Source organism: Pan troglodytes, chromosome 2 (assembly GCF_028858775.2).
Source record: "Pan troglodytes isolate AG18354 chromosome 2, NHGRI_mPanTro3-v2.0_pri, whole genome shotgun sequence".
Classification (NCBI taxonomy): Eukaryota; Metazoa; Chordata; class Mammalia; order Primates; family Hominidae; genus Pan; species Pan troglodytes.
In genome coordinates this window covers 149,596,849-149,621,146 of record NC_086015.1, presented here as the reverse complement: position 1 = coordinate 149,621,146, position 24,298 = coordinate 149,596,849, and the positions used below count along the sequence as shown (strand labels likewise).

The window sequence follows — 24,298 nt, the reverse complement described above, 5'->3', positions numbered from 1 at the left end:
GGCTTAATTTGAATTTTAGTGAGATTTGAGAGAATGGTGTGTATTTGTTTCTGAAACAGGCATACAGAAAAAAGAACATTCTGATGTGCCAAATTTTAATAAAATTGAAAAATATGATGACCCTATTTTAAAGTATGATGGAGGCACCAGAACAACAGATTGCATAAAACAGATAGCTAACACAATAAATTAAAAAATAGGTTTTGGAAGTTCTCCCAGAAGTAAGATTAAACACTGAATATAAAGAAAAAAGTTAAGACCTAGCAAAAAAATATGTGAATTTCAATTCATGCACAATAAGAATTCCAGAAGGAGAAATCAGTTGGAGGCAAGAAAATATATTGTTAATGTAAAAAAATTTATTTGCAATCAAGACATACTATAGTCTTTAAATTAATGGATTTACCATAAAGCAGACAAAAATGAATGAAAATGACATACTTATGATTATTTTTCAAAAAACATTATTACATGGCTAGTATATGGAAGACTTTTTAGGTAGTAATAGAATAGTTTCTGTGGCTTAACTTCCATGATATACCCACATTCTAGTTTATTATATTTTCTACCTCACCAGCAGCATTTAATCAAATTTAGCACACTTTAATAGCAGGCATTTAAAAGAACCAAAGGATTTAGAACGAAAAGGTAGATTCTATAAAAGTATTTTTGTCCTTGCCCTCCTTTTTGCCATACCTGCCTTTGAGTAGAGACCTTACCACTGCAGGAATTTTTTCCTTCAGCATGATGTGACTTATACAGATATGGTGTCTTAGGCTCATTCCTAACAGTGGCTCACTTTGCCCATCTTTCTTACTTTGAAAAAGCAAAGGAACTGTATCACATCTCAGGCCACCATTTTGCCCACCAAGTCCTAAATCTTGGTTTCTAGATACTATTTTCCACTCAAATCAACTGGGCTTGTTTTGAGAATGGTTGATCCCAGGATTTTGGTAGGGAAAGGTGTAAGATAAGCTTTGTACAACTTGTGGAAACTCAAGGAGGTGCTCAAGTAATGATGCTGACATGGCAAAAGGATAAAGGAAGGAACTTGAAAGGGTTCTCCCCAACAAAATTAAGAATATTATTACTTCCTGAATAAAATTGGACACGGTAAGTTCATACAGATATTCTTATAAGTAAATAAATTAATTAAAGGTTTGATGAAGACCATGATATACACGGTTTCAATTTATTTTCCGTCAAATTATTTTAATTTCAGAGGGAAAATGAGTAACATTTTAGAGAATGTCTAGCAGCCAACTCCATTAAGGTAAATTTAAAGTAAAATAATTAAAGTAAACGTCATCAGTAATGGGATAAAAGAAAATCAAGTACCACCTAATAGGATGCACTAAGACACAGCATCACATAGATCTTGATGTGTACAGGAAAGAAGATAATAAAGTCTTTTTTTTTTTTTTTAATGCTTGATGAGCTTGCCTGTCCTTGTGGTAAACCTTTTGGCCTGTGAATTGTGTTTACGCAGTTCATAGCTTGGCTTAGTTTCAAGTATGTTGTATAGTTACCTTTGTTGCACCCCAGTCTTCGTATTCTTTTAGTGATAACTTTTGTTCAAGATGTAGGCTACTTTGCCAGAGGGTTTTACCACATGTTTGCTCCTTGGAGATAATCTGTATCTTGTGGTATTCTTACCTGTAATTCACTGTTCTTTCCACTCAATTATTGTTAGTTAGTTGGTGGTGGGAGATGGGGGACAGAATATTCCCTGATGTTTTGGTTTAAGCCTCCCTCTTAAGCAGGCACACTCCAACTCAATGTAATCCTGAAGTCAGAGACTGTAGGGTCTTGGCCAACTTGCTGCTTTAATCATGTCATCATGCAGCAAGCATTCACTAAGAGGCCAGTGCTGGCTAAAAATCTGAGTTGTGTCTGGGTATGTTTATGTCAAGGGAGTTGTGGGATGGAGAAGAGTGAGTTGATAAAACTTTCAGGCAAAAGATAATGAACAAGCAGACAGATCTAATGATTTTGGATAGAAACATACTAGAATAAAAAAGTTCTGAGAAAGTTCCTTTTCATGGCCCCTTGCCTTAAGTGGCTTAGCGAGGGGAAACTGCTTAGAGTATTGTCTCTACTATTATCCTAGGACAGAAAGTGCCTCCTTTACACAGCCCTTCCTTCTCTAATCCCTCTTTGCTCCCACCCTTTCCCCGGAAGTCAAGCATCCTTGGCCTGAGGGGGAAGGCAATGACTGAGAAGTTTCTTTTCCTGCTCCATGAGGGCCTAACACCCAGGAGAGGAGAAGTTTGGGTGCTTGCCTCATGCTAGGACCTGTGTCACTGTGGGGTGGTTGTAACAGTGCATGGAAGGTCAGTAGGTATCCCTGACTTGGAGTAACATTGAGGAGGAAGAGTTGTGATGGCTGGGGGATGGAGCTGTGTTTTGTATTGGGAAGGAATTTCTGGGCACATGGATCAGTGGGGAAGGGGGAGAATAAAGAGGGAGGGAAGGAACAAGGCTAAGAGATGTGACTGCCTGACCTGCATACCTCTTGGAGGAGACTTGTGGGTGGGGGGAAGTGAAAGTGTAAACTGGAGACCAGACTGAGGATAGGAACAAAAAAGAACACACAGGCAGTTAAATTGCAGAAAATCACTGTGTGGACTCCTGGCATCAAGTTAATTAACATCTCTCTACAGCTTAGGTATTAAAGTTTTAGCTGAGTTTGGGCTCAAAAGGAGCTACTGTAACATTAGTGTAATTAGAAAAAACTCAATAGAGAATTGCTGCTATCATTTAAGGATAGAATGATTTAAAATGGCTCTGGGCACAATTAAGTGCTACTGATGCTGTGAAGTGCCAGAAGAGTGCACAGAAGTTCTCTCCAAGTCCTGCCCTACTCCTGCCCTTGTTATTACCCACGATGCAATGGCTTCCTGACTTTCCTAGAACCTTCCTGCACCTGGCCCTATCTCTTTCAAGCTCTGTGTTTCTCCCTGTGCCTTAATTTTCCTCAATTTTCAATAGTATAGTTGTCATTGATAGTAGTATCTACCTGTATTAGTCTGTTTGTGTTGCTACAAAAAATACCTGAGGCTGGGTAATTTATAAAGAAAAAAAGGTTTCTTTGGCTTCCATTTAGTCATGCTAATCTCTCTAGCAAGTGGTGGCTCTACAGCCCTCTTTTATTCATCTTCTGAAAATGCTTTTTCCTTCTTTCTACATGGCTATGCTTCAAATTTTTATACTTTGCCTCCCTTTTAAATATAAATTCCAGCCAGGCGTGGAATTTAGTAGGGGGAAACTGCTTAGAGTATTGTCTCTTTAATTATCCTAGGACAGAAAGTGTCTCCTTTACACAGCCCTTCTTTCTCTCACCCCTCTTTGCTCCCACCCCTTCCCTGGAAGTCAAACATCCTTGACTGTAATCCCAGCACTTTGGGAGACCAAGGTAGGCGGATCACAAGGTCAGGAGATCGAGACCATCCTGGCTAACACAGTGAAACCCTATCTCTACTAAAAATACAAAAAATTAGCTGGGTGTGGTGGCGGGCACCTATAGTCCCAGCTACTTGGGAGGCTGAGGCAGGAGAATGGCATGAACCCAGGAGGTGGAGCTGGCAGTGAGCCGAGATCATGCCACTGCACTCCAGCCTGTGTGACAGAGCGAGACTCCATCTCAAAAAATAAATAAATTCCAATTTTAAGTTATTTCTTTTCTCCCACATCTGTGTAGGCTGTTAGAAGCAGCCAGGGTAAATCTTGAATGCTTTGCTGCTTAGAAATTTCTTCCACTAGATACCCTCAGTCATCACTCTTAAGTTCAACCTTCCACAAAGTCCAGGGTCATGCAGCTAAGTTCTTTTTTCTAAGGCATAACAAGGGTGACCTTTGCTCCAGTTCCCAATAAATTCCTCATTTCCTTCTGAGACCTTGTCAGCCCGACCTTTGCTGTTTGCATTTCCATCAGCATTTTGGTCACAGCCACTGAGCAAGTCCCTAAGGAGTTCCAAACTTTCCCTTGTCTTCTTGTCTTCTTCTGAGCCCTTTAAACTCTTGCCCTCTCCTTTTCCATGTGACATGCTGGTTCCCTTCACCTTTCATCTTGATTGTAAGCTTCCTGAGGCCTCACCAGAAGCAGATGCTGGCACTATGCTTCATGTGCAGCCTGCAGAACCATGAGCCAAATAAACCTCTTTTCTTTATAAATTACTCAGCCTCAGGTATTCTTTTAAAGCAATGCAAAATGGATTAATACACTACCTCATAAGGTCAGTGTGAAGATTTAGTGATCTAATGCGGGTCCAGGGACATGAGAAGGTTCCTGCAGTAGAACAAACATAGAAAAAAGGACTGTGTGTTGGTAAAGATCAACAGTTTTTAAAACACAGGGAGGTGGCTCAAAGCCAATGTGGAATATTTGGGCTACATTAAATTTCTGTTTTGCAACTTTTAATGGCATATAAAACCATTCTGAACCCCATGAGGAATATTGATTATCCTCTCAGAAGAGAAAATAAGTCTTTATGCAAGATGCCAAACTAAGGAATGATTCTCATCTCACAGAAGTGTAGACTAGCATCTGGGCTAGAGACTGTTTTTTCTTAGCCTCATAGCATCAAAATGCAGAAGCCATTGTCTGAGGGGAGTAAAAATCTCATACCCTAAAACCAGATGAAACATAGCTGAACAATATAGGGTTTGAACTCAGGATTTACAAGGTGGGAGGGCTATAGAATGATAAGCAATACACAGAGCTCTGAACTTACTATTCCCACAAACCAAGCACTGAAGTCAAATTTTAATCTAATATTATTCTGTGGCTGAAAATACCCTATTAATGACAGGTTATAAATTTATCTAATTTGGAAATGAACTAGATTTGGAAAACCAATACTTGAAATCTACTTGCCTACTAATGGCAATTTGTTTCTGCCTGTGGATTCTGGCCTCTTGTCATTAATATATTGAGGTTATTTCTGTCTGGCAGAGGTAGGAAACAAACATCAGTTTATGTCTTCCTAAAATTGCATTTTCTCTTGAGAATCAGTTTCTAAGAAACATTTCAACTTTTATCAAATATTGCCAATAGACAGTAGTAATTCAGAGATAATCCAGATAAATTCTCTTTCAGATACCCTTTACAGAGTAAATTGGATCTACCACGTACATGCTAAGTACATTTCTTTTAAATTGTACTGACAGAATTTTCTCACCATTGTTGCTCATCACAGGCAGAAGTGCATTTGTTTGCAAAATCCTTTGTTTTGCAATCTAATTTTTGTGTGTGTGTGAAAAAGATAGTCACTCATATAAATGCATTTGTGGCATTTATTCCATGAGAACTGAGGGGGAAACCAATATAAAAATATAAAATTGATTGATTTAAAGGAGATAAAGTTGATTATCAGTCAATTAATAAATACATACAAAGATATTGCTCTGGGCTATTGGTTTTGTTAGGTATATTGGCCTCAATAATGAACAAAATTATTATCCTCAAGGTGCTTAAGTACAGGCATACATGTGAAAAGTGTTATGATCGAGTTCAAGGTATATAGAAACTAAGTATTGGGAATGCTGAACTCAATTTTAATGAAATTCTTCCTGTGGGTGGTGACTTTTAAACTAAGACAGAAAGTTTGCTCAGCACAAGAGAATTGGGGAGAATATAGTTTTAGACAGAGGAAAGAACTTGGACAGAGTTCACATCGGTCCTCTGCAATGTGGCTGGACCATTAGCTTTGTGTTCTTGTGTGCATTGCAGGTGCTGTGCAGGGAGGGAGGTGCGGCATGTGAAGGAAGGCTAGATAATGCAGTGCCTTGTTAGCCATGTTAAGAAGTTCACCCATCTTATCCATGCTCTTTCTCTTGACTGGACAGCCTTTCCTAGACTTTACAACCATTCCTGAAAGATCAAATCAAGTGTTTCCTCCTCCATGTAGCTCTCTTTCAGTCTCCAGGAATCCTGATGGCAGGCTTGTCTGAAATTGTACCTTTTTCTTTAGCACCATGGCTTGACTGATTGTTCTCTAGGAACTAGTATAGATTCTACAGTTAGAGAAGTTCTTTTTGAACATGCTAAAACTGGATACACGGCATATGGCCTAAAATTGTTGAATTACCCATCTTTCAAATTTACAGGGTGAATTGATGTGTATTGTAAATCTTGAAAGTTCTCAAAGTTGTCAAAGTCCATTTATGTGAAGATATTGAGTTTAGCAGTTGTTTAAATAAAATGTCAATAAAAAGTGAAGAATTATATTTTTAAAATGCATGCATTCTTTTAAATGAATTGAGGGTGAAGTGTACTACTACTATTATTATTATATCATTTATTTATTTTCTAGTCTTTGGATGTAGGGCCAAAGGCCAAGTTTGGACCTGCTGTTCTACCTTGTCTTTCTTCCATAAAGATACACATTTTATTTTTGTATACATGGAACCAGAATTTAAAGACACATAAAAACATAATTAAGTGCAGAATACTAGATTTTTACTACCATTTTCTAGTGTTTCATATCAACTTTAGCGACTAGCTTTAATAAGTGTTTTCAAAGATTTCAGGTTCTTGTAGAAAATATTTTTAAATTAATCTTTAATTAAAGTACTAAATAATATTTATCTGCTTTCCATAATATTAATGAATATGTTTTGCATAAACTGGTTTAAGAAAAATACAAATCACTCTTTGTAGGTGTAGAACTCAATTTGTTAGGGTAGATGTACCCTCACAATTAGAAAATCAAAGGGACAAATTTCATGTACTAGCCACACACATTCAGTGTAATTTGGGGATCATGGGTAGGTTTTATAGAGAGTTTAAAAAGTCAACCCAGTAATTTGGGTAAGTGAAGATCAGTTAAGAGAATGCCTATCTTGACTTCCTCTGAAGTTCTTTGTCTGACAATGAAAGCAATAATCACCACCAGTCCAATAGGTAGAATAATCAGACGCTTTCACATATGATTTTGATGGAAGGAAGGAGGGAAGGAGGGAAGGAAGGAAGCCAGGAAGGAAGGAAGGAAGGAAAGAAGGAAGGAAGGAGGGAGGGAGGGAGGGAGAGAGGGAGGGAGGGAGGGAAGGAAGGAGGGAAGGAGGGAGGGAGGAAGGAAGGAAAATAAAGGGGGGAAACAGAGAGGGAGGAATAGGGAAAAAATAGAATGTTCCTTTGTTTGCAGAAAAGCTAATTAGAAGTAGAAGAAATGATTGAATTCAAAAAAATTCTCAGTTGGCAGTCATTATGACAACAATTTCATTCTAGCAAGAAATCATAAATGGTTTCTATAATCAGTGGTTGAAAGTTTGAGGAGTAAAAGTGTATTTACATTGTCTCAAAGCAGCACTCAATAAGATACTTGTAAATTTATGAAGAATAAAATGATAACTTTAATGCAGCACAAAATTTAGCTCATCTTTCTGCCATTATATAACAAAAATCCACTTTCCTCCAGTTTCAAATAATAGGTTCTTCATCTTTATCTGAGCCCGCACCCCTTCAGTGCCTTTAACTCCATATTTCTATCATCAGTCTGCTCATGATGATGTATTATTTAAAATAGTACTTATTTTATTTTCATGAACCTCACTTCTTCTGAGTACTGACTAGCAGAGTCATTAACATCATATTTATATGAAACAGCTATTTAAGCCATCTATACTTTTTCTATCATACTCCCCAGAATCCTTTCAGCCTGGCCCATTGCCAAATTCCAAAGCTACTTCCACATTTTAAGATATTTGTTAACTGCAGCACCCCACTTCCAGATACAGTTGCCACCATCTTGTCTGCAGGAAACCCAAGCCACACCCATGGTGGAAACCCCAAATAGTAGATAGTACCAAACTCTACATATGACTTGCCACATAGTACCAGAGTTAATAGGTCCTTTCATGGTTTAAGTCCTGGTACCTTTTTTGCACTTTTATGAATGTAGTTTCTTTTGGGCATCTTCTTCCAGAAGTGCCACGTTTGGATGGTATACTTTCCCCTTAACTTCTTTAACTCTTCCAGAAATGTGGTAGCAGCTTCTTAATGGGCAGACACAGCCTCTTACTTGCAATAAATGACTTGATGTCATTCATTTCAGGGGATCCCTTGCTGGAGTCTTCACATAGTTTCAGTGCTTCCTGGTGCAACATATTTAATGTCTTTTCTATCTTAACTAAGCACTTATCAGGCACTATGGCTGTAACTTTTAGAGTTTGTGGTGCAGCAGTGAAACAAACACAAATTTATTTTTCCTTCCTTATAATTTCATGGATAGAAGATTTGTTTTTAGTATATATATATATATACTGAAGTTCCATATATATAGATACACACATATATGTATATATACACACGCATATATGTATATATGCATGTATATATACATATATACACACATACATATACACACATATATATACATATGTGTATATATGTGTGTGTATATATACACACATGTGTATATATGTGTATATATATACACGCATATATGTGTGTGTATATAGACACACATATATATTATTTCTTTCCTTATTAAGTTGAGAACTTTCACCTGTTCACTTAAAGGAAGCACTTTATGTCTTCTCTTTATCATATCTGTATTGCCAGCATCACTACTCTTGCACTTTAGGGCCCTTATTAAGTAAAATAGGGTTATTTGAACACAACGACTGTGCACTCAAACTGATAATGAAAATGTCTTACGGGAGGGTGGTGGAGACAGTGTGGATCTGCTGGACAAAGAGATAATTTACATCCCACAGGGACAGCTCAAGATTTTCACACACTACTCAGACTGCCATACAATTTAAAACTTATGAATTGTTTATGTCTGGAATTTTTCATTTAATGTATTTGGACCTCAGTTGACCATGCTGGTAACCGAAACTATAAAAATCAAAACAGCAGAAAAGCTGTGATTCCCATACCAAGATTTATATTAGGATTTTATTGCTGGCATAACCATCTACCACAAACATCATGGCTTTAAATAAAACAAATTTATTGTCTTATAATTTCTGAGGTCAAAAGTCTAAAATGAGTCTTACTTGGTGTGATGGACTAAATGTTGGTGTCCCCCAAAAATTCATATGTTGAAACCCAAACCCGCAATGTGACTGTATTTGGAGATGGAGCCTATAAGGAAGTAATTAAGATTAAATGAGGTCATAAGGATGGGCCCTGATCCCAAAGGGTTAGTGTCTTCATAAGCAGAGTCACCAGAGAACTCTGTCACTTTCTGGGCACAAGCACCAAGGAAAGACCAAGGGAGGACATAGTGAGAAGGTGCCCATGTATAAATCAAGAAGTCAGCTCTCACCAGAAACTTACCATGCTGATACCTTGATCTTTTTTTTTTTTTTAATACTTTAAGTTCTGGGATACACGTGCAGAATGTGCAGTTTTGTTACATAGGTATACACGTGCCATGGTGGTTTGCTGCACCCATCAACCCATCATCTACATTAGGATACCGTGATCTTGAACTTCCAACATCCAGATCTGTGAGAAAATAAATTTCTGTGTTTAAGCTCTCTGGTCTGTGGTAATTTATTTGGGCAGCCTGAGAAGATTAATACATTGGGTTAACATCAAGTTATTGGAAGAGTTTCATTATTTCTGGAAGCACTAGGGAAGAATCTGTTTCCTTATCTTTTCAACTTTTAGAGACCACCTCTATTTCTTGACTTGTGGCCTCCTTCCATCTTTAAAACCAGCAAATGTTTCCACTGTAACATCTCCATTCTCTGACTTCAATTCTTCTGCTTTCCTCTCCCACATTTAAAGGAAGCTTGGAATTACATTGGTCCACCTGAATAATGCAGGATAATCTACCTATTTTAAGGGTACCTGATTAGCATTATCTAAAATATTTTAAGGTGCACAAATCATATTTACAAGTCATTGGATATTAAAGCTCTTTACTAGAAAAAAATGATGGAAAGCAGATGTTTTAAGGGTGAAGCTTGAATATTTTTTTGTGTGGACCAAATGAATGACTACTTTATGTGACTTGTAGCATAATCTTTATTTTACAGTCATACCTAACATTAGTGGAGCCTAAATAAGTAATGTGTTATAGATAGTATTGAGGCAAATGAAATAACTGATATTGAATAGAAGTAGAAAAGGTTATCAATTTTACTTCCAAGTTAAAATATTGTTAACTAAGTAGAGTTAATATTAAGTTTCTTGTGAGAATCTAGCCAGAGAGAGAGAGAGAGAGAGAGAGAGAGAGAGAGAGAGAGAGAGAGAGAGAGGCACTGCAAGGAGAGGAAAGAGACAGAACCAAAGAATCAAGAATGTTTGCATTCTTGAGCCCACAATAGTGTAAGGACATAAGAATGTAGTGGGAGTCTAGCCAATCTGGGCTTAGGTCTCAGTCACAGCTGAATATATGCAAACTTCTTTCCCACAGACCCTCCAAATGGGATGCCCATACACACTGCCGACATCCTAATAAGCAAAATGTTATAATATCATAGTATTATAAATACTATAAGAAATATAGACCTCTGATTTATCTAAAGCGTGGTCCATTTTTATTTTTGGCTTCATTTGTGGCAGTGTCCTGCTTTATTTCACAGATCACAAACCTATTATTATACCAGGTTTACCCCTATGCTTCTAGGTTTTGGGAGTTAATGTTTGGAGAATTATACGCACTGAAGTGAAGAGTAATTTAGAGTTACAGCCACATATAGACTTATTTGTGTTCCATTGGAGGAAGGTCTTGGGAGAAATTTGTTCTACAAATGAAGAAAGAGAATAAATAATTTGAAACATGTCAAGTACATTGACCAGCTTGCTCACTAAGAATCTGTCTTCTTGTTTCCCTTGTTGGCTCAAGTCAGAACCAGTGTAGCTAATAAATTATGCAGTGCACAGCTGTTCCAACTTGGTCCGCTAAGTGGAACCATGTATAACCAGTTCCATCAATGGGAAACCCGGAAACTGGAATGATGAAAGTTTATTTTCTGATGACTGTGATAACACCAGTCATAGCTGTCTTCAGTTAGGTTGCTGTCCCTGTCCTCTCTATTTACCAGGAATTTCAGCCACCTGCAGGCTGGGTGGGTGGAGAAAAAGGAGTTACAATTTATATAAATAAGAAATAAAGAAAAAACAAAAATAACACAAAAACACTTTGTGTGGGATTTGGATCAGCTACGTTCATGGGCCAGTTTTCTAATCTGTGACTCAAAATCTAAAATATCACCCTGGAGACTTGAATTCTCAAGCAATTCCTGCAGATTCCTGTTTGTTTTCTTGTTTAATATTACTCATACCAGATCACACTCTGACTTCTAGGCATGAATGATGTGAATGAGGTTCTCTCAGAGAAACTCCTCATGGAGGTGCCAGCCAGGATGGGTAGAACAAGGTAACCCTGATGCCAATAGAAGATTAAAGACAATATCTTATATCTGTGCACTTGTATGTCTCTCAGAGCTTTGTTTTATGACTCATATTGACCAGAACTGAATCTGTTAGCCATGGCTCATGACTCAACTGCCTGCTGGGGCCAGGCAAATAAGATAAATACATGATGCTATAGATGTCTTAAAAGACAGCCAAGAATGAACAAAGGTAGGACACTGAAAGTGCTGCTCAGCTAATGTCTCTCAAATTAAAAACAAATACGCAAACTATTTTTCTGGCTAAGCCCTCACCTGTTCTGGCCTGATTTGGCCCAAAGGTCCCCATTTGCACTAACCTACCAATTGTGTTGTCACGCCCATTCACTACTTTCAGAAGCAAATGACTTATAAACACATGGGAGTATTCATAGAACTAATTACCTTCAAAATTCTGAATGGAATGTTTATTGTTGTGGTTGCTTGGATCTGCCCATCTTAGACTCTTCCTAACAGCAACTTTGAGAGACAGTGGGTTGTGGGCCAGACAGAGGACCAAACTGTTTCAACTTACCTGTCAGGTAGCCATTCCACATGTAGTTTCCAGAAACTATTCTGTTTCAAATCTTGATGTCCATAACTGACAACTGCCCTTTGTTTATGTCTATAGTCCTTTTCATTGCTGATCTAATTGAGATTTTATATAACTCACACCAAGAAATAGTAGTCTTCAGGCTAAAGAATCTATAACCTTTCTGATGCTTCATTGCTGCTGATCTAATATGAGATAAAATTCTGCTCTCTTTTGTAGAATATGCCTAGGTTTCTGGGTTTAGTATATTATAAATATGAGAGACCCACATAGATCTTCAGTATACAAAGTAGGAAGCAGACATTTATGTTTGTATCTAGGGGACACAGAAATAAACAACATAGATGCAGAGTAAAAAAGTCTTCAACCCCATCTTTCTTCTGATTTATGATTAAACATTTCTGTAAAATATATATGTACAGGCCTCTTTTGTCCTGCCCTAATACATTTTCTCCATCTATACTCTCCACTTTCCTTCCATGGCCCATCACAGCTGCTTCTGCTGTTTCTCTTTGGGATATCTGGGTTTTCTTTTTAGCTGTTTCATTAATAAATCTAAGTGACCACACAACGTCTCTAAGGATCATCTTTTTGATCTATTAAACTGAGATGAGAGTTGAACTAGGAATAATCTATAAGGTCCCACACTGAACCAACTATGAATCTTTTTTGTATGTATGAGATTTCATGAATTCAGCCAGAATTTTATTCTAGAATTAACAAACCTATAATTGGGCTGAAGCATAATACAATACGCCTATTTTCTCTAAGGATTCAGGTAAATTATCCATTTTATATAATTGTGTGGTCAACACTGTTGTTTGAAGATCTGTAATATAGAAAGTATTTACATCATGACAATGTTTAAAAATTGTTTGTATTTCATGTTCACCAGCAGCAATATATTGCTTTATTAAACTAGAGATAATCAATAATACAGCAACAATTTAAAGTTGAGATTCTTTGAGAAAACAATTGAAAGACAACCAATTTATTCAGCATGATTGCTTTATATCTTTTTGCTTGGTTACAAGTGTTAAAAAAATCAACACAGCGTTACTTAGCAAACATTAAAAACACATATATTTATATGTACATACACAACTATATATACAATATTACACTGTATAAAACCAATATATTTATTGAAAATATAGAAAAATTAATAAGTAGGTAATTGGAATTTTTTAGAAGTGTATTTGTCATTTATATATTTGTGTATTTACCAGTGCACATAGATGCTATATTTTGATTTGTTTCCTAGTAATAGTCTCCCTACATATGTTGATTATTTTACACAAATTTAGAGTGAGGGTGTCTGAAAATCTACTCCTCTATAAAAGCAATCAGAACACTGGTAAAACTTGTCAACATCAATCTTCAGAACTTGGAAAATTAACCAAAGGCTTGCAACAATCTGAAGAGCATTTATTCAAGAAAAATGGGAAAATCTCAGTAAGAAGAGTGAGCTTTGTGACATTTTGATTTACCTTATTTCCATCACCTTCTCCTCAGCATCACAGAAGCCTTGAAATTCAACTACCTTGAAGTTACAGTAGCCATAATGTGATTGATAGAATAATGGCCCCCAAGGATGTGCGTATCACAATCCCCCAAACCTATAATTACGTTGTCCTGAACAGCAAAAGTTACTGCGCATATGTGATTAAGTTAAGGCTCCAAATACAGAGAAATTATCTTGTATTATCTATGAGGCCTTGATATAATCACAGGTGACCTTATAGGACAAAGGCAGAAAGTAAAAGAGGGAAGGAGACGCTATACTGCTGATTGTGAAGATGGAGGAAGGAGGCCACAAACCAAGGGATACAGGCAGCCTCTGGAACATGGATAAGGCCAGAAAACAAAACAAAACAAAACCTGAAACAAAACATATTTTTTTGGCTCTAGCCCCTAGAAAGAATAGAGTCCTGCCGATTCAAATTAGATTTCTTAACTTCATAACTGTAATATCATACATGTGTTGTTTTAAGCCACTAAGTATGTAGTGATGTGTTGTAGCAGCAATAGGAAATTAATACAGGTTTTGGTACCTGGAAGTGGGACATTGTTTGCTGTAGCAAGTACCTAAAAATACATAAGTGGCCTTGGAATTGTGTAATGGGTTTAAGCTGGAAGAACTTTGAGGAGCATAATAGAAAATCCCTGGATTACTTTACAAGACTGTTAGTGGAAATATAGTTATTAACAGTACTGTATGTGAGAGCTCAGAAGGAAGTTATAGGAAACATGAAGAAACTGTATTCTTTTTATATAATGATAGAATGCTTAGCTGAACTGTGTCATAATGTTATTTTGAAAGATAAATTTGATTTTTAGTTGGGATTCCAAGCAAAGTATTGAAATTGTGGTTTGGTTTCTTCCTTTTGCTTATAGCACAATGTGGGAGATAAAAAAGAAGAGAGAGAGAAAAAAAATCTTGAGAGAATTTTAAGAAAAAGGAATCAGGACTTGATGATTTAGAAGATTTTCATCTTATCCAGATTGCACAAGACACTAAAATGAGCACATTCAATGTCAGGAAATTGTGCTCTGGAGAGAAGGCAAAGGGAATGGCTGGACAACCTTTTGCTAGTGCTTCTGAAGCAGCAACATTTCAGAGTATTCAATCACACAAAGGACTCTTCGAAGAGTTTAGGTGTGTGATTTTTGGTTCTAAGCAGAAACCAGGAATGAAGTTGGCCTTATCAAGGAAATATCAATGGAGGAGCAAATGACAGGGAAAGGAAGAAATAAAAGAAATTCACTAGAATTGCAAGTGAAAACTGCCTAATAACATTACTCAGCTGAAAACACATGCTTCCCCTTAAGAAAAATGAAGAATGATTCTGAGGGCAGAGCTGCAGGACAAGAGGGCAGAATCCTGAAGCCAGAAGGTGAAACTGACAGCCACAGAGGATTATTTCAAGTCCTCAAAACCTAGTAGAGCCTCACATGCTGGATTTCAAAATTATTTGGATTAATGATTCCTTTTTTCATTCTATATTCTCCCTCTTTGAACAGAAATGCCTCTAACAGGGAAACTATGCCTGTCCTACCATTGTGTTATGAAAAGAGTAACATGTTTTCTTGTTTTACAAATATAAGTTTGAAGAGAAATTTTTACCCATAATGGATCATACCCACAGTCACAACCGATACAAGATTTACATGGTGAGATTTTGGATGTTTCAGCTGATGAGGTTTATTTGAGATTTTGGACTTAAGTAGATTCTGTAATGTGTTGAGATTTTGGAGATTTGATATGGGGTTTATATACTTTGCATGTGGGATAGCTAGTCCTTTAGGGGAACCGAGAAAGAAATATTGTAGACAGAACAATGGTTCCCCAACATACCTATATCATAATCCAGAAAGCCAGTAGATATATTACCTAGCTGAAAAAAGGTATTTTTCAAACATAATTACATTAAGGATCTTAAGATCTTTTAACACAAGGCAAATTATCCTGTGTTATCTGAGTGGATCGAATGTAATTACAAGGCTCCTAATGAGAGAATACAAGATCAGAAGGTAAAACTAGAAAAGAGAAAGAAAATATATAATTCCTACAGCCTCCAGCACAAAGGCAACCCTGAGGACCCATCGCAATCTTCTGACCACCAGAAATTGTAAAGCTATACATTTGTGTTGATTTTTTTAATTGATACTTAATATTTTATGTATTTAGGTGCTACATGTGAATATTTGTTAAATGCAGAAAATGGGTAATGATAAAGTCCAGGGTATTTGGAATTATCCATCACCCTGAATATTTATCATTTCTTCATGTAGAAAATATTTCAAATCCTCTCTTCTAACTACTTTGAAATATACAATACATGTTGCTAACTAAAGTCAGCCAGCTTTCCTTTTGAACATTAGAACTTGTAAAATGGAGCAGCCACTTTGGAAAACATTTAGCAGTTTCTCATAAATTTAAACATACAGTTGTTAACTGACCCATCTAAAATAATAATAATAGTAACTCTTAAGTTTGTATCATCCTCTCTTCTGCTAGGATTCTTTCTTTACTTCTCTTTACCTCATCTCTTATTTCATAGTCAATATCTTTGGAATGCAAACCTGCTATTTAAAATTTACTCTTGTTTTTGGCAGTAAACATTTTTCAAAAGTATGTTTCTTCTTTGTCATTAATATTTGTCTCTTGTCTACATGTTGTGGCCTCTTAGTTACAAGTTCAATTTTTTTCTTGTATCTATTTGAGAGTAGTTCACACAATATTTGCCACAAAATAATGTAAGTTCTGCAATATTTTCAATGTATTTACAGGCACTGTTAGAATCCTCCTCTTAAATTTTGAGCTGGAAACAGGGTTTGTAGATGGATTTATTTTATAAGTTTTATTCTGAGCAACCTAAGGAAAACACAGAGAATAACAAAATCCTAATTAGGGCCAATTAGAAAATTTGGCTCCATAGAGATTCGTTCTAATTTTGTTAGAATCATGGTGCTGGAGACAGAGATCTACTCAAACCTCATTTTAAGATGATTTATCTTGTCTTTACTTGGGACAAAATGTTGCCATGTTTACCAATGCTCATTCTTCAAGATTGGTGTAGGTAAAATCCAGCCATTTCAAATGATTCTGAAACATAAAGATTTAATTGTGTTTAAATAGATTAAAGTCACATGGGAATATCAATTTGCACTCAGTTTATCATGACTGTATTAACTGGTACTTGTACTCCTAAAATTCCTTTTTGGTATTTGATAAGAGACAGACTTCATGTATAAAACCACATATATTATAAACAATTTACAAAATAAAAGATGAATCATGTTTACACCATTAAATGTAGAAAAGCTAAAAATGTAGTTGTATATTCCTGTCTCTAACCAAGCTAATATGTTTTGATAATGTTAGATGTTAAACATAAAAGGCTAAATATTTTCAATTTGTCATACTCTAAAAGCACTTACATAATCCAGTTTATGGCTATTTATGACCTACGACCCTGGTTGTCTACACCAGAGACAATAACCAGCTGTCCACCTGGATTAGAGTATTTGCATCAGGTATGGCAATGTGTTTCTCAACTTACTTGATCCATAACAACATGAATTTAGATCATTCCAGAATATAATTTGTTATAAAAAATTTTGACTGTGGATTAAAATACTGTGACTTTAACATTAAGATTTTTATATTTTATTTACATTTAAATTTTTATTTTTGATAGAGATAGTAAACTTACACTTTACATATTATAATATTGTTACATACAAATTTATTTCCTAGGAATCTCATTTAAAAATAAATGCCTACTTTTGGCCAGATGCAGTGGCTCACGCCTGTAATCGTAGCACTTTGGGAGGCTGAGGCGGGCGGATCATGAGGTCAGGAGATAGAGACCATCCTGGCTAACACGGTGAAACCCCGTCTCTACTAAAAATACAAAAAATTAGCCAGGCGTGGTGGTGGGCACCTGTAGTCCCAACTACTCAAGAGGCTGAGGCAGGATAATGGTGTGAACCCGGGAAACAGAGGTTGCAGTGAGTCGAGATCGCGCCACTGCACTCCAACCTGGGTGACAGAGCTAGACTCTGTCTCAAAAATAAAATAAAATAAATAAAAATAAATAAATGCCTACTTTTAAAATAGGAAATTGTATTTTGAGAATGTAACTTATATTAACCTTGAGAATCCTCACTTCATCTATTGCTTGTGCGTTAGAAACCTGGTATGAAAATGTAAAATATAAACACTAACTTTGGGAAAATGTCTCTTATTCTGTCCTACATTGAATACAATTAAATCAAAGTTTATGATTTCAATTCTGATTTAATTTCCTGTGATATTGTCTCTTGAATAATTAACTTTGACAATTTAGTTGTCTGTAATCATTGGCCACATTTTATTTTGTAATACTTTAAAAATAAAATAGTATATATGTAACTTCTTGAAAAGGTTGTTTACATTTTCAATGCTTAATTATAAACTTGTCATAAATTATGATATAAATATAACAAAACCTTTTAGCATTTGGGTAAAAACTATATTAAAATATTCAAATGATAGTATAGATATTATCTGAATTTCAAAAATATTTATAATATGTACTTTAAATTTTTTGTTAACCAAATTATTGAGTATGTTAACAATAGAGACAAGATAAAACATCTTATAGACTGTAATAATAATTTTTCATTTGCCTGTTTCCATGGTGAAGTAAAATAAAATTTAATTTTAGACTACTATGATATACAAGTGACAGAAAAAAATCAAAGATGTTGACAATGGATCAATTACTTTAAATATCCTAAATGTAAATATTAAGTTATGTGTTATGTTCTTTAAATATAATTTGGGTACTTCATAACCACCTTCTTTATTTTTACTCTAATAGATAAATCAGTTAACAGTTTGTCAACATTTTGATCCTCTGGGAGGTATGTACCAAACATACTGATATATTAATTCTTTAAGATATAACTTGTTTTGTTGTAGTTAGATCAACCCCCATAAATTAAAGTGTTTCTTAAGTCTGAGGAAAGCTAAACCTTGCAAACCTGAAGAGAATGTGTAGAAGGTCCTTAGATAATGAGAAGGTAAATGCAGCAATAGTCTTCTCACGGGAAAGGAAAAAATTACTGGCTGCAGGATCATTCCTGAAAATTCTGGTCTGCCCTTTTAGTATGCTAAACATAGGTATAACTCTTGAAATGGTTTTCCCACCCTGATTTCCTCAAATACAGGTATTTCAGAGAAGCAATAATTCCAGATTCTTCAGAAATTTTGTTAATAGAAGCAGAATGCAGGTAAGTTTCTGGATAGTCCAATTGTGCTCCCAAGTCTGAAAAATTAAACTGTCCTTTAGAATTTAACTGTTTTTATCTCAACTTAGTATGAGTATTTCTTTTATGTGGATGGAACCAAAATGCATGGAAATGAGTGTCTAGTTACAAAAAAAATAATACTATCATTGCTTTCTTATGCGTTAGCGATTCTAAAACTAAAATGAGCATTTATGATTTATTTAACTCATGAAAGCTTTTCCGTTTTGGCATATTATAAAAGGATGCTTTCTTTGTTTTTTTTCTTGCTGAATTATACTAAATTATTTTATTTTATGCAAGATCATTTACTACAGAAACACCATAAGTAATTACAATAAACAAGGTATATGCTAGCCATTTTGAGAGAATCAAGGAAGAGTCAGATCCAGGCTTGCACTGAAGAGCTTCCTCTGAAGTGTGAGGAATATATTTGCTGTGGTTTCAATGTGTTCACCAAAGTTCATGTGCTGGAAACTTAATCATCAGTGCAATGGTGTTGACAGGTTGGACCTTTAAGAGGTGATTAGGTCATGAGGGCTCTGCCCTTATGTATGAATTAATGCCTTTATCTCAGGAGTGGGTTAGTTATTGTGGGAGTGGATTCCTGATAAAAGGATGCATCTGATCTCCTTCCTCCCCCTCTCTCTTAAACATTCTTACCATGTGATGCCTTCCACTACCATATGATGGAGCAGGAAGGCTCTCACCAGGTGCCAGCCCCACCTTCTTGGACTTCACCACCTCCAGAATTTTAGAAATAAATCTCTGTTCTTTATATATTACCCAGTCTGTGGTATTATTTTATTGAAATACCAAACAGACTAAGACAGAAAATTGATACATGAAAATGTGGAAGCAGCTTTGGAACTGGGTCATGGGTAGAGGCTGGAAGAGTTTGGAGAAGCAAGCTAGAAAAAGGCTAGATTGCCATCAATGGAAAATTAAGGGTAATTCTGGTGAGGACCCAGAAGAGAATAGCTGTAAGGAAGTCTGAGACTTCTTAGAAATTACTTAAGTGACTGTGATCAGAGCATTGGTAGAAAGATACACATTAAAGGCAATTCTGATGAGTTGTAGATATAAATGAAAAACAAGGTGCTGAAAACTGGGGTGAAGGCCATTCTTATTACACAATTGCAGAGAACTTGGCAGAGTCGTATCCATGCCCTTGAGCTTTAGGGAAGGCAGAATTTAAGCATAATGAATGAGGATATCTAGCAGAAGGAATTTCTATGCAAAATATTGAAGGAACTGCATGATTAGTTTTAACCACTTATAGTAAGATACAAGAGCATAGAAATGACTTAAAATGGAATTTATAATTAAAAGAGAAACAGAATGGAAAAATGTGGAGATTTCACAGAGTAGCCGTATAAAGAGTAAAAAGGTATGTTTAGGAGAACAAATCAAAAGTGTAGCCAAGCAGTGGTTTACTAAGGAGATTAGTAAAAATACAAGGGAGCCAGGTACTATTCATCAAGACAATGGGAGAATGGCCTTGAAGGCATTTCAGAGAGCTTTGAGGCTTCCCCTCCCATCCTAGGCCCAGAGTTCCAGGAGCACCAAATGTTTTTGGAAGATGGATACAAACAACACTCCACAAGCTCACTGCTCAGGGCTGTCTTGGTTCTGTTAAATATAAGAATTCCATGTTTCTCTTCAAAGAATCAGTATGTTAGTATGTTCAGCTCTCTTATTCTTTGTTCTCCATTTTAAAGTTTAACTTCCTGGTTCTCTTCACCCCCTTGCCTCTATTTCAGTAAACAACTTTCCTGCCAGTTCTAATCAGTAGTTCACATCTGTTCCCCTGGTCATCTGCTCTGACCTGAATCATCCTGAGTCACCTGTTCCGTAACCATCCTTCCCACCAAACTACTCACCCTACCACTCCAGCTCGTACCCTTGCTTTCTTTAAAATAGCCAATCAGAATTAGCTTAGACTGTGCGGTCCAACCCTAGCCAATAGGGGAACAACACAGCAGTAGGGGCTATCTGCATCAGGAATAAGAACCCCTTCCCCTCCCTTGTTCAGGTGTGCTCTTGTCATTGCTCTATCCACGAGTCACACCCTTCTATAGAAGTAAAATTGCCTTGCTGAGAAAATTAAATTTATGTTCGAGTGCTATTTCGTTTGTGGCACCGAAAATTTGTTTGTAACAGTTCTCTAGTCCCCATACCTCACTGAAGTACTCGTTGGCTACCTCAGCCATGGCTCGAGGAGGCCCAAGTGCAACTCATGCTGCAACTCCAGAGGGCACAAGTGGTAAGCACTGGTGACATCCAAATGGTGCTTAGTCTTCAGATGTGCAGAGCAAATGAGCTGTGGAGCCATGGAAGCTTCCATGTAGATTTCAAAGGATGTCATAGAAAACCTGGGGGCCCAGGGAGAGACTTGTCACAGGAGCAAAGTCAATACAGAAAGCCTGCACTAGGGCAATGCTCAGTGGAGTGGTCAAAGTGGGCAGCTCCAGAGACCACATTACTGTAGGGTCACTAGCAAGCAACTCCAGCCTGAGAAAGGTGCAAGCATGAGACTGCAACTCCTGAGAGCTACTGGGTGGACTGAAACTGTAATGCCCAACCTTGTTTTTACTAACCCTGTTTTTAGACTCTCCCTTTTCCTTTAATCATCTAGCCTTGTTTCCACCTGAATTAACTCTCCCTTAGCTAAGAGAGCCAGACAGACTCCATCTTGGCTCTTTCACTGCCAGCCCCTTCCTCAAGGACTTAACTTGTGCAAGCTGACTCCTAGCACATCTAATAATGCAATTAACGGATAAGACACTGTGGCAAGCTATATCCGCAATTCCCAAGAATTCCTCTAATTGATAGTGCCCAAAGCCCTGAGTCTATCACCTTGTAATAGTTTTAAAGCCCCTGCACCTGGAACTGTTTACTTTCCTGTAACCATTTATCCTTTTAACTTTTTGCCTACTTTATTTCTGTAAAATTGTTTTAACTAGACCCCCCTCCCCTTTCTAAACCAAAGTATAAAAGAAAATCTAGCCCCCTCTTCGGGGCCGAGAGAATTTTGAGCATTAGCCGTCTCTTGGCCGCTGGCTAAATAAACGGTCTCTCAATTCCTCTCAAAGTGTGGCGTTTTCTCTAACTCACTCAAGTACAACATTTGGAGGCCCCAGTGAGATATTAATGCCACCGGGCAAGAGCCGGTTTTGCTCCAGGCTCCCCCGGAAGGACGGCTGGCTCGGAGGGGGAGCGCCACCTAAGAATTTTCAGGTCCCCAAAGAGTAACCGTCTTCCGGAGGAGAGCGGATTGACTACCATGTGGGTGCCCTAAAATTCAACATCTGAGTCCTCAGCTTCTGACCCCGGGGTCAGGTAGGTCAGATTTGACTTCGATTCTGGTAAGAGGGAAGAGGCTCTGATGAGGGCATCCCTCTTTTGACTCAGCCCCTTACTCTAGGACGCTAGAGGTTTGAGCCTTGGTTTTCTGGTAGGTGCCTTTGTGTTTTGGTTTGGGTGGGAAGTGGTCCTGACAGGGGCCCTCCCTTGACTTAGTTCACGTCCCAGGACGCTGGGGAACTAAGCCTTAGTTTCTGGCAGACTGGTCTCTCTCTCTTTCTCTCCCTTTTTCTATCTCTCATCCTTCTTTTGTTCAGGTTTCTTGGAGAATCTCCGGGAAAGAAAAAAAAAAAAACTGTTATAAATTCTGTGTGAATGGTGTGTGGATGGGGGAGGACAAGGGCTTGCACTTATCCTCCAGTTTGTAGCTCCACAGCGAAAGCTACGGAGTTCGAGTGGGCCCTCACTTGCGGTTCCGTGGCGACCTCATAAGGCTTAAGGCAGCATCGGGCATAGCTTGATCTGAGCCGGGGTTTATACCGGCCTGCCAATGCCAAGAGGAGCCCAAGTCCCCTCAGGGGGAGCGGCGAGGTGGGCATCTGAATGATCCCATCATGGGACCCCCTCCCCTTGGCTGTCTAATAAAAAATAAACAGGAAAACTGTTATAACTGTTTAGATGCCCTAGGGTCAATTGTTTGTTTTATGTTTATTGTTTTGTTCGGTGTCTATTGTCTTGTTTAGTGGTTGTCAAGGTTTTGCATGTCAAGACGTTGGTATTGCCCAAGATGTCTAGGTAAAAACTTCTTCAAGGTCCTTAGTGCTGATTTTTTGTCACAAGAGGTTAAATTTCTCATCAGTCGTTTAGGCTGGTCACCACAGTCCTGTCTTTTCTGCCAGACGCAAGTCAGGTGTTGTTACAGGAACGAGTGTGAAAAACATTCACCTGATTAGGATTTCTGGCACCATGAAGATTGTAGGTATTTAGATTGTCATACCCCACATCCAAGTGATTGGACCGCCTCTAAACTAAACCGGTGGTAGGTTCAAAACAGCCACCCTGCAGATTTCCTTGCTCACCTCTTTTGTCATTCTGTAATTTTCCTGTGCCCTTAAATAGAACACTGTGTAAGGAAACTTACACCCATACTGCTTTACTTCATTTAGATTCCTACTCTGTTCCTCCGTGGCTACTCTCTCATCTTAAGGATGATCCAAGTAGTCCTTTTCCTCCTCGCCCCTGCCCCCTACCCCACGCATCTCATTTTCTGGTGTGACAGCAAGTTCAGCGTCTCCAAGACTTGGCTGTGCTCTCACTCCTTGAACCCTTAAAAAAAAAAAAAAAGCTGAATTTGAGCTATTTGCCTTTGAGTTGTGGAGACATCAAAGGTATTTAGAGTACAGGTCTAGAAGGAAAATGAGAAGGGAAAACGCCTAGATCCAACCGACCCAGGAGATCTCGGGCTGGCCTCTAGTCCTCCTCCCTCAATCTTAAAGCTACAGTAATGTGGTAAGTGGTATTAGCTGTTGTAGTTTTTCTGTTCTTTCTGGTTAATTCTGTTTTTCCAATACTCCAGCCCCCCAGGGAGTGAGTTTTTCTGTCCATGTTGGATCTGATATCTCTGCTCAAATTCTGTTAAATTGCCTTTTAAAAAATAATAATAAAAATAGGAAACACTTCCTCCCAGCCTTGTAAGAGTTGGAGCCCTCTCCAATGTATGCTACAGAATTTTTCTCTCGGTTTTTCAGAGAATTATGAAGTCCACCTTAAAAAAGGCAAGCTCCAGACACTCTGCGGGATAGAATGGCCAAAGTTAGGAGTTAGGTGGCCCCCTGAAGGGTCATTGAATCCTACAATTGTTCAAGCTGTGTGGCGGGTTGTTACCGCAACTCCCGGCCACCCTGATCAGTTTCCCTACATTAATCAATGGTTGAGTTTGGTCAGAAGCCCCCCTCCATGGCTCTGCTCATGTGTCATTCATAATTCTACCTCCAGAGTCCTCCTAAGCCAGGCCGCGTTTTCACCTCCACCCTCAGCTGGCTCGGCTCCCCCTGTACTGCCTCCCTCTGAAGAAGAGAAGAGTCTCCCTCACCCAGTCCCACCACCTTACAACCAGCCTGCTCCCTTAGGGTCACCCCATGTCTCCTCGATGACACCCCCTGTGGGCTCGCCACCCATTGCCTCTCGACTGTAGAGGAAATGGCCCCTCTACTACCACTGAGAGAGGCACAAGTCCCTCCAGGTGACGAGCGCTCAGCCCCCTTCTTGGTTTATGTCCCTTTTTTCTAC

The 24,298-nt window shown here is 37.8% G+C and overlaps 1 protein-coding gene and 1 long non-coding RNA gene across 14 annotated transcripts in view; one reads left to right on the top strand and one right to left on the bottom strand.

Annotated features, from left to right (window-relative positions):
* The first annotated feature begins 11,798 nt into the window (after nt 1-11,798).
* LOC735610 (phospholipid scramblase 1-like) overlaps nt 11,799-24,298 on the top strand; it is a 30,115-nt gene continuing 17,615 nt past the window's right edge. For 3 of the 12 annotated variants that reach the window (XM_016942123.3, XM_016942119.3, XM_016942118.3), the window contains exons 1-2: nt 11,819-11,894; nt 18,277-18,319. Coding sequence is in view for 1 of the 12 variants with exons in the window: in XM_009446635.3 (XP_009444910.1) it covers nt 18,683-18,688 (6 nt within the window). In the remaining 11 variants the exon portion in view is untranslated. Of the gene's footprint in view, nt 11,895-14,302; nt 15,080-18,276; nt 18,320-18,625; nt 18,689-21,572; nt 22,046-24,298 lie in introns of those variants that run through there. The other 9 variants (XM_016942117.3, XM_016942121.3, XM_016942120.3 and 6 more) reach the window with 7 other exon arrangements.
* On the bottom strand, nt 12,871-21,974 carry LOC107970800 (uncharacterized). Of its 2 annotated transcripts, XR_008547130.2 has the most exons (4): nt 21,821-21,956; nt 20,884-21,078; nt 16,404-16,514; nt 12,871-16,283 (listed from the first exon to the last, which is right to left on the bottom strand). It is a non-coding gene; the product is annotated as an uncharacterized LOC107970800 (long non-coding RNA). The 2 variants fall into 2 exon arrangements; XR_001713706.2 differs by lacking the exon at nt 12,871-16,283 and having other exon boundaries at nt 16,405-16,514; nt 21,821-21,974.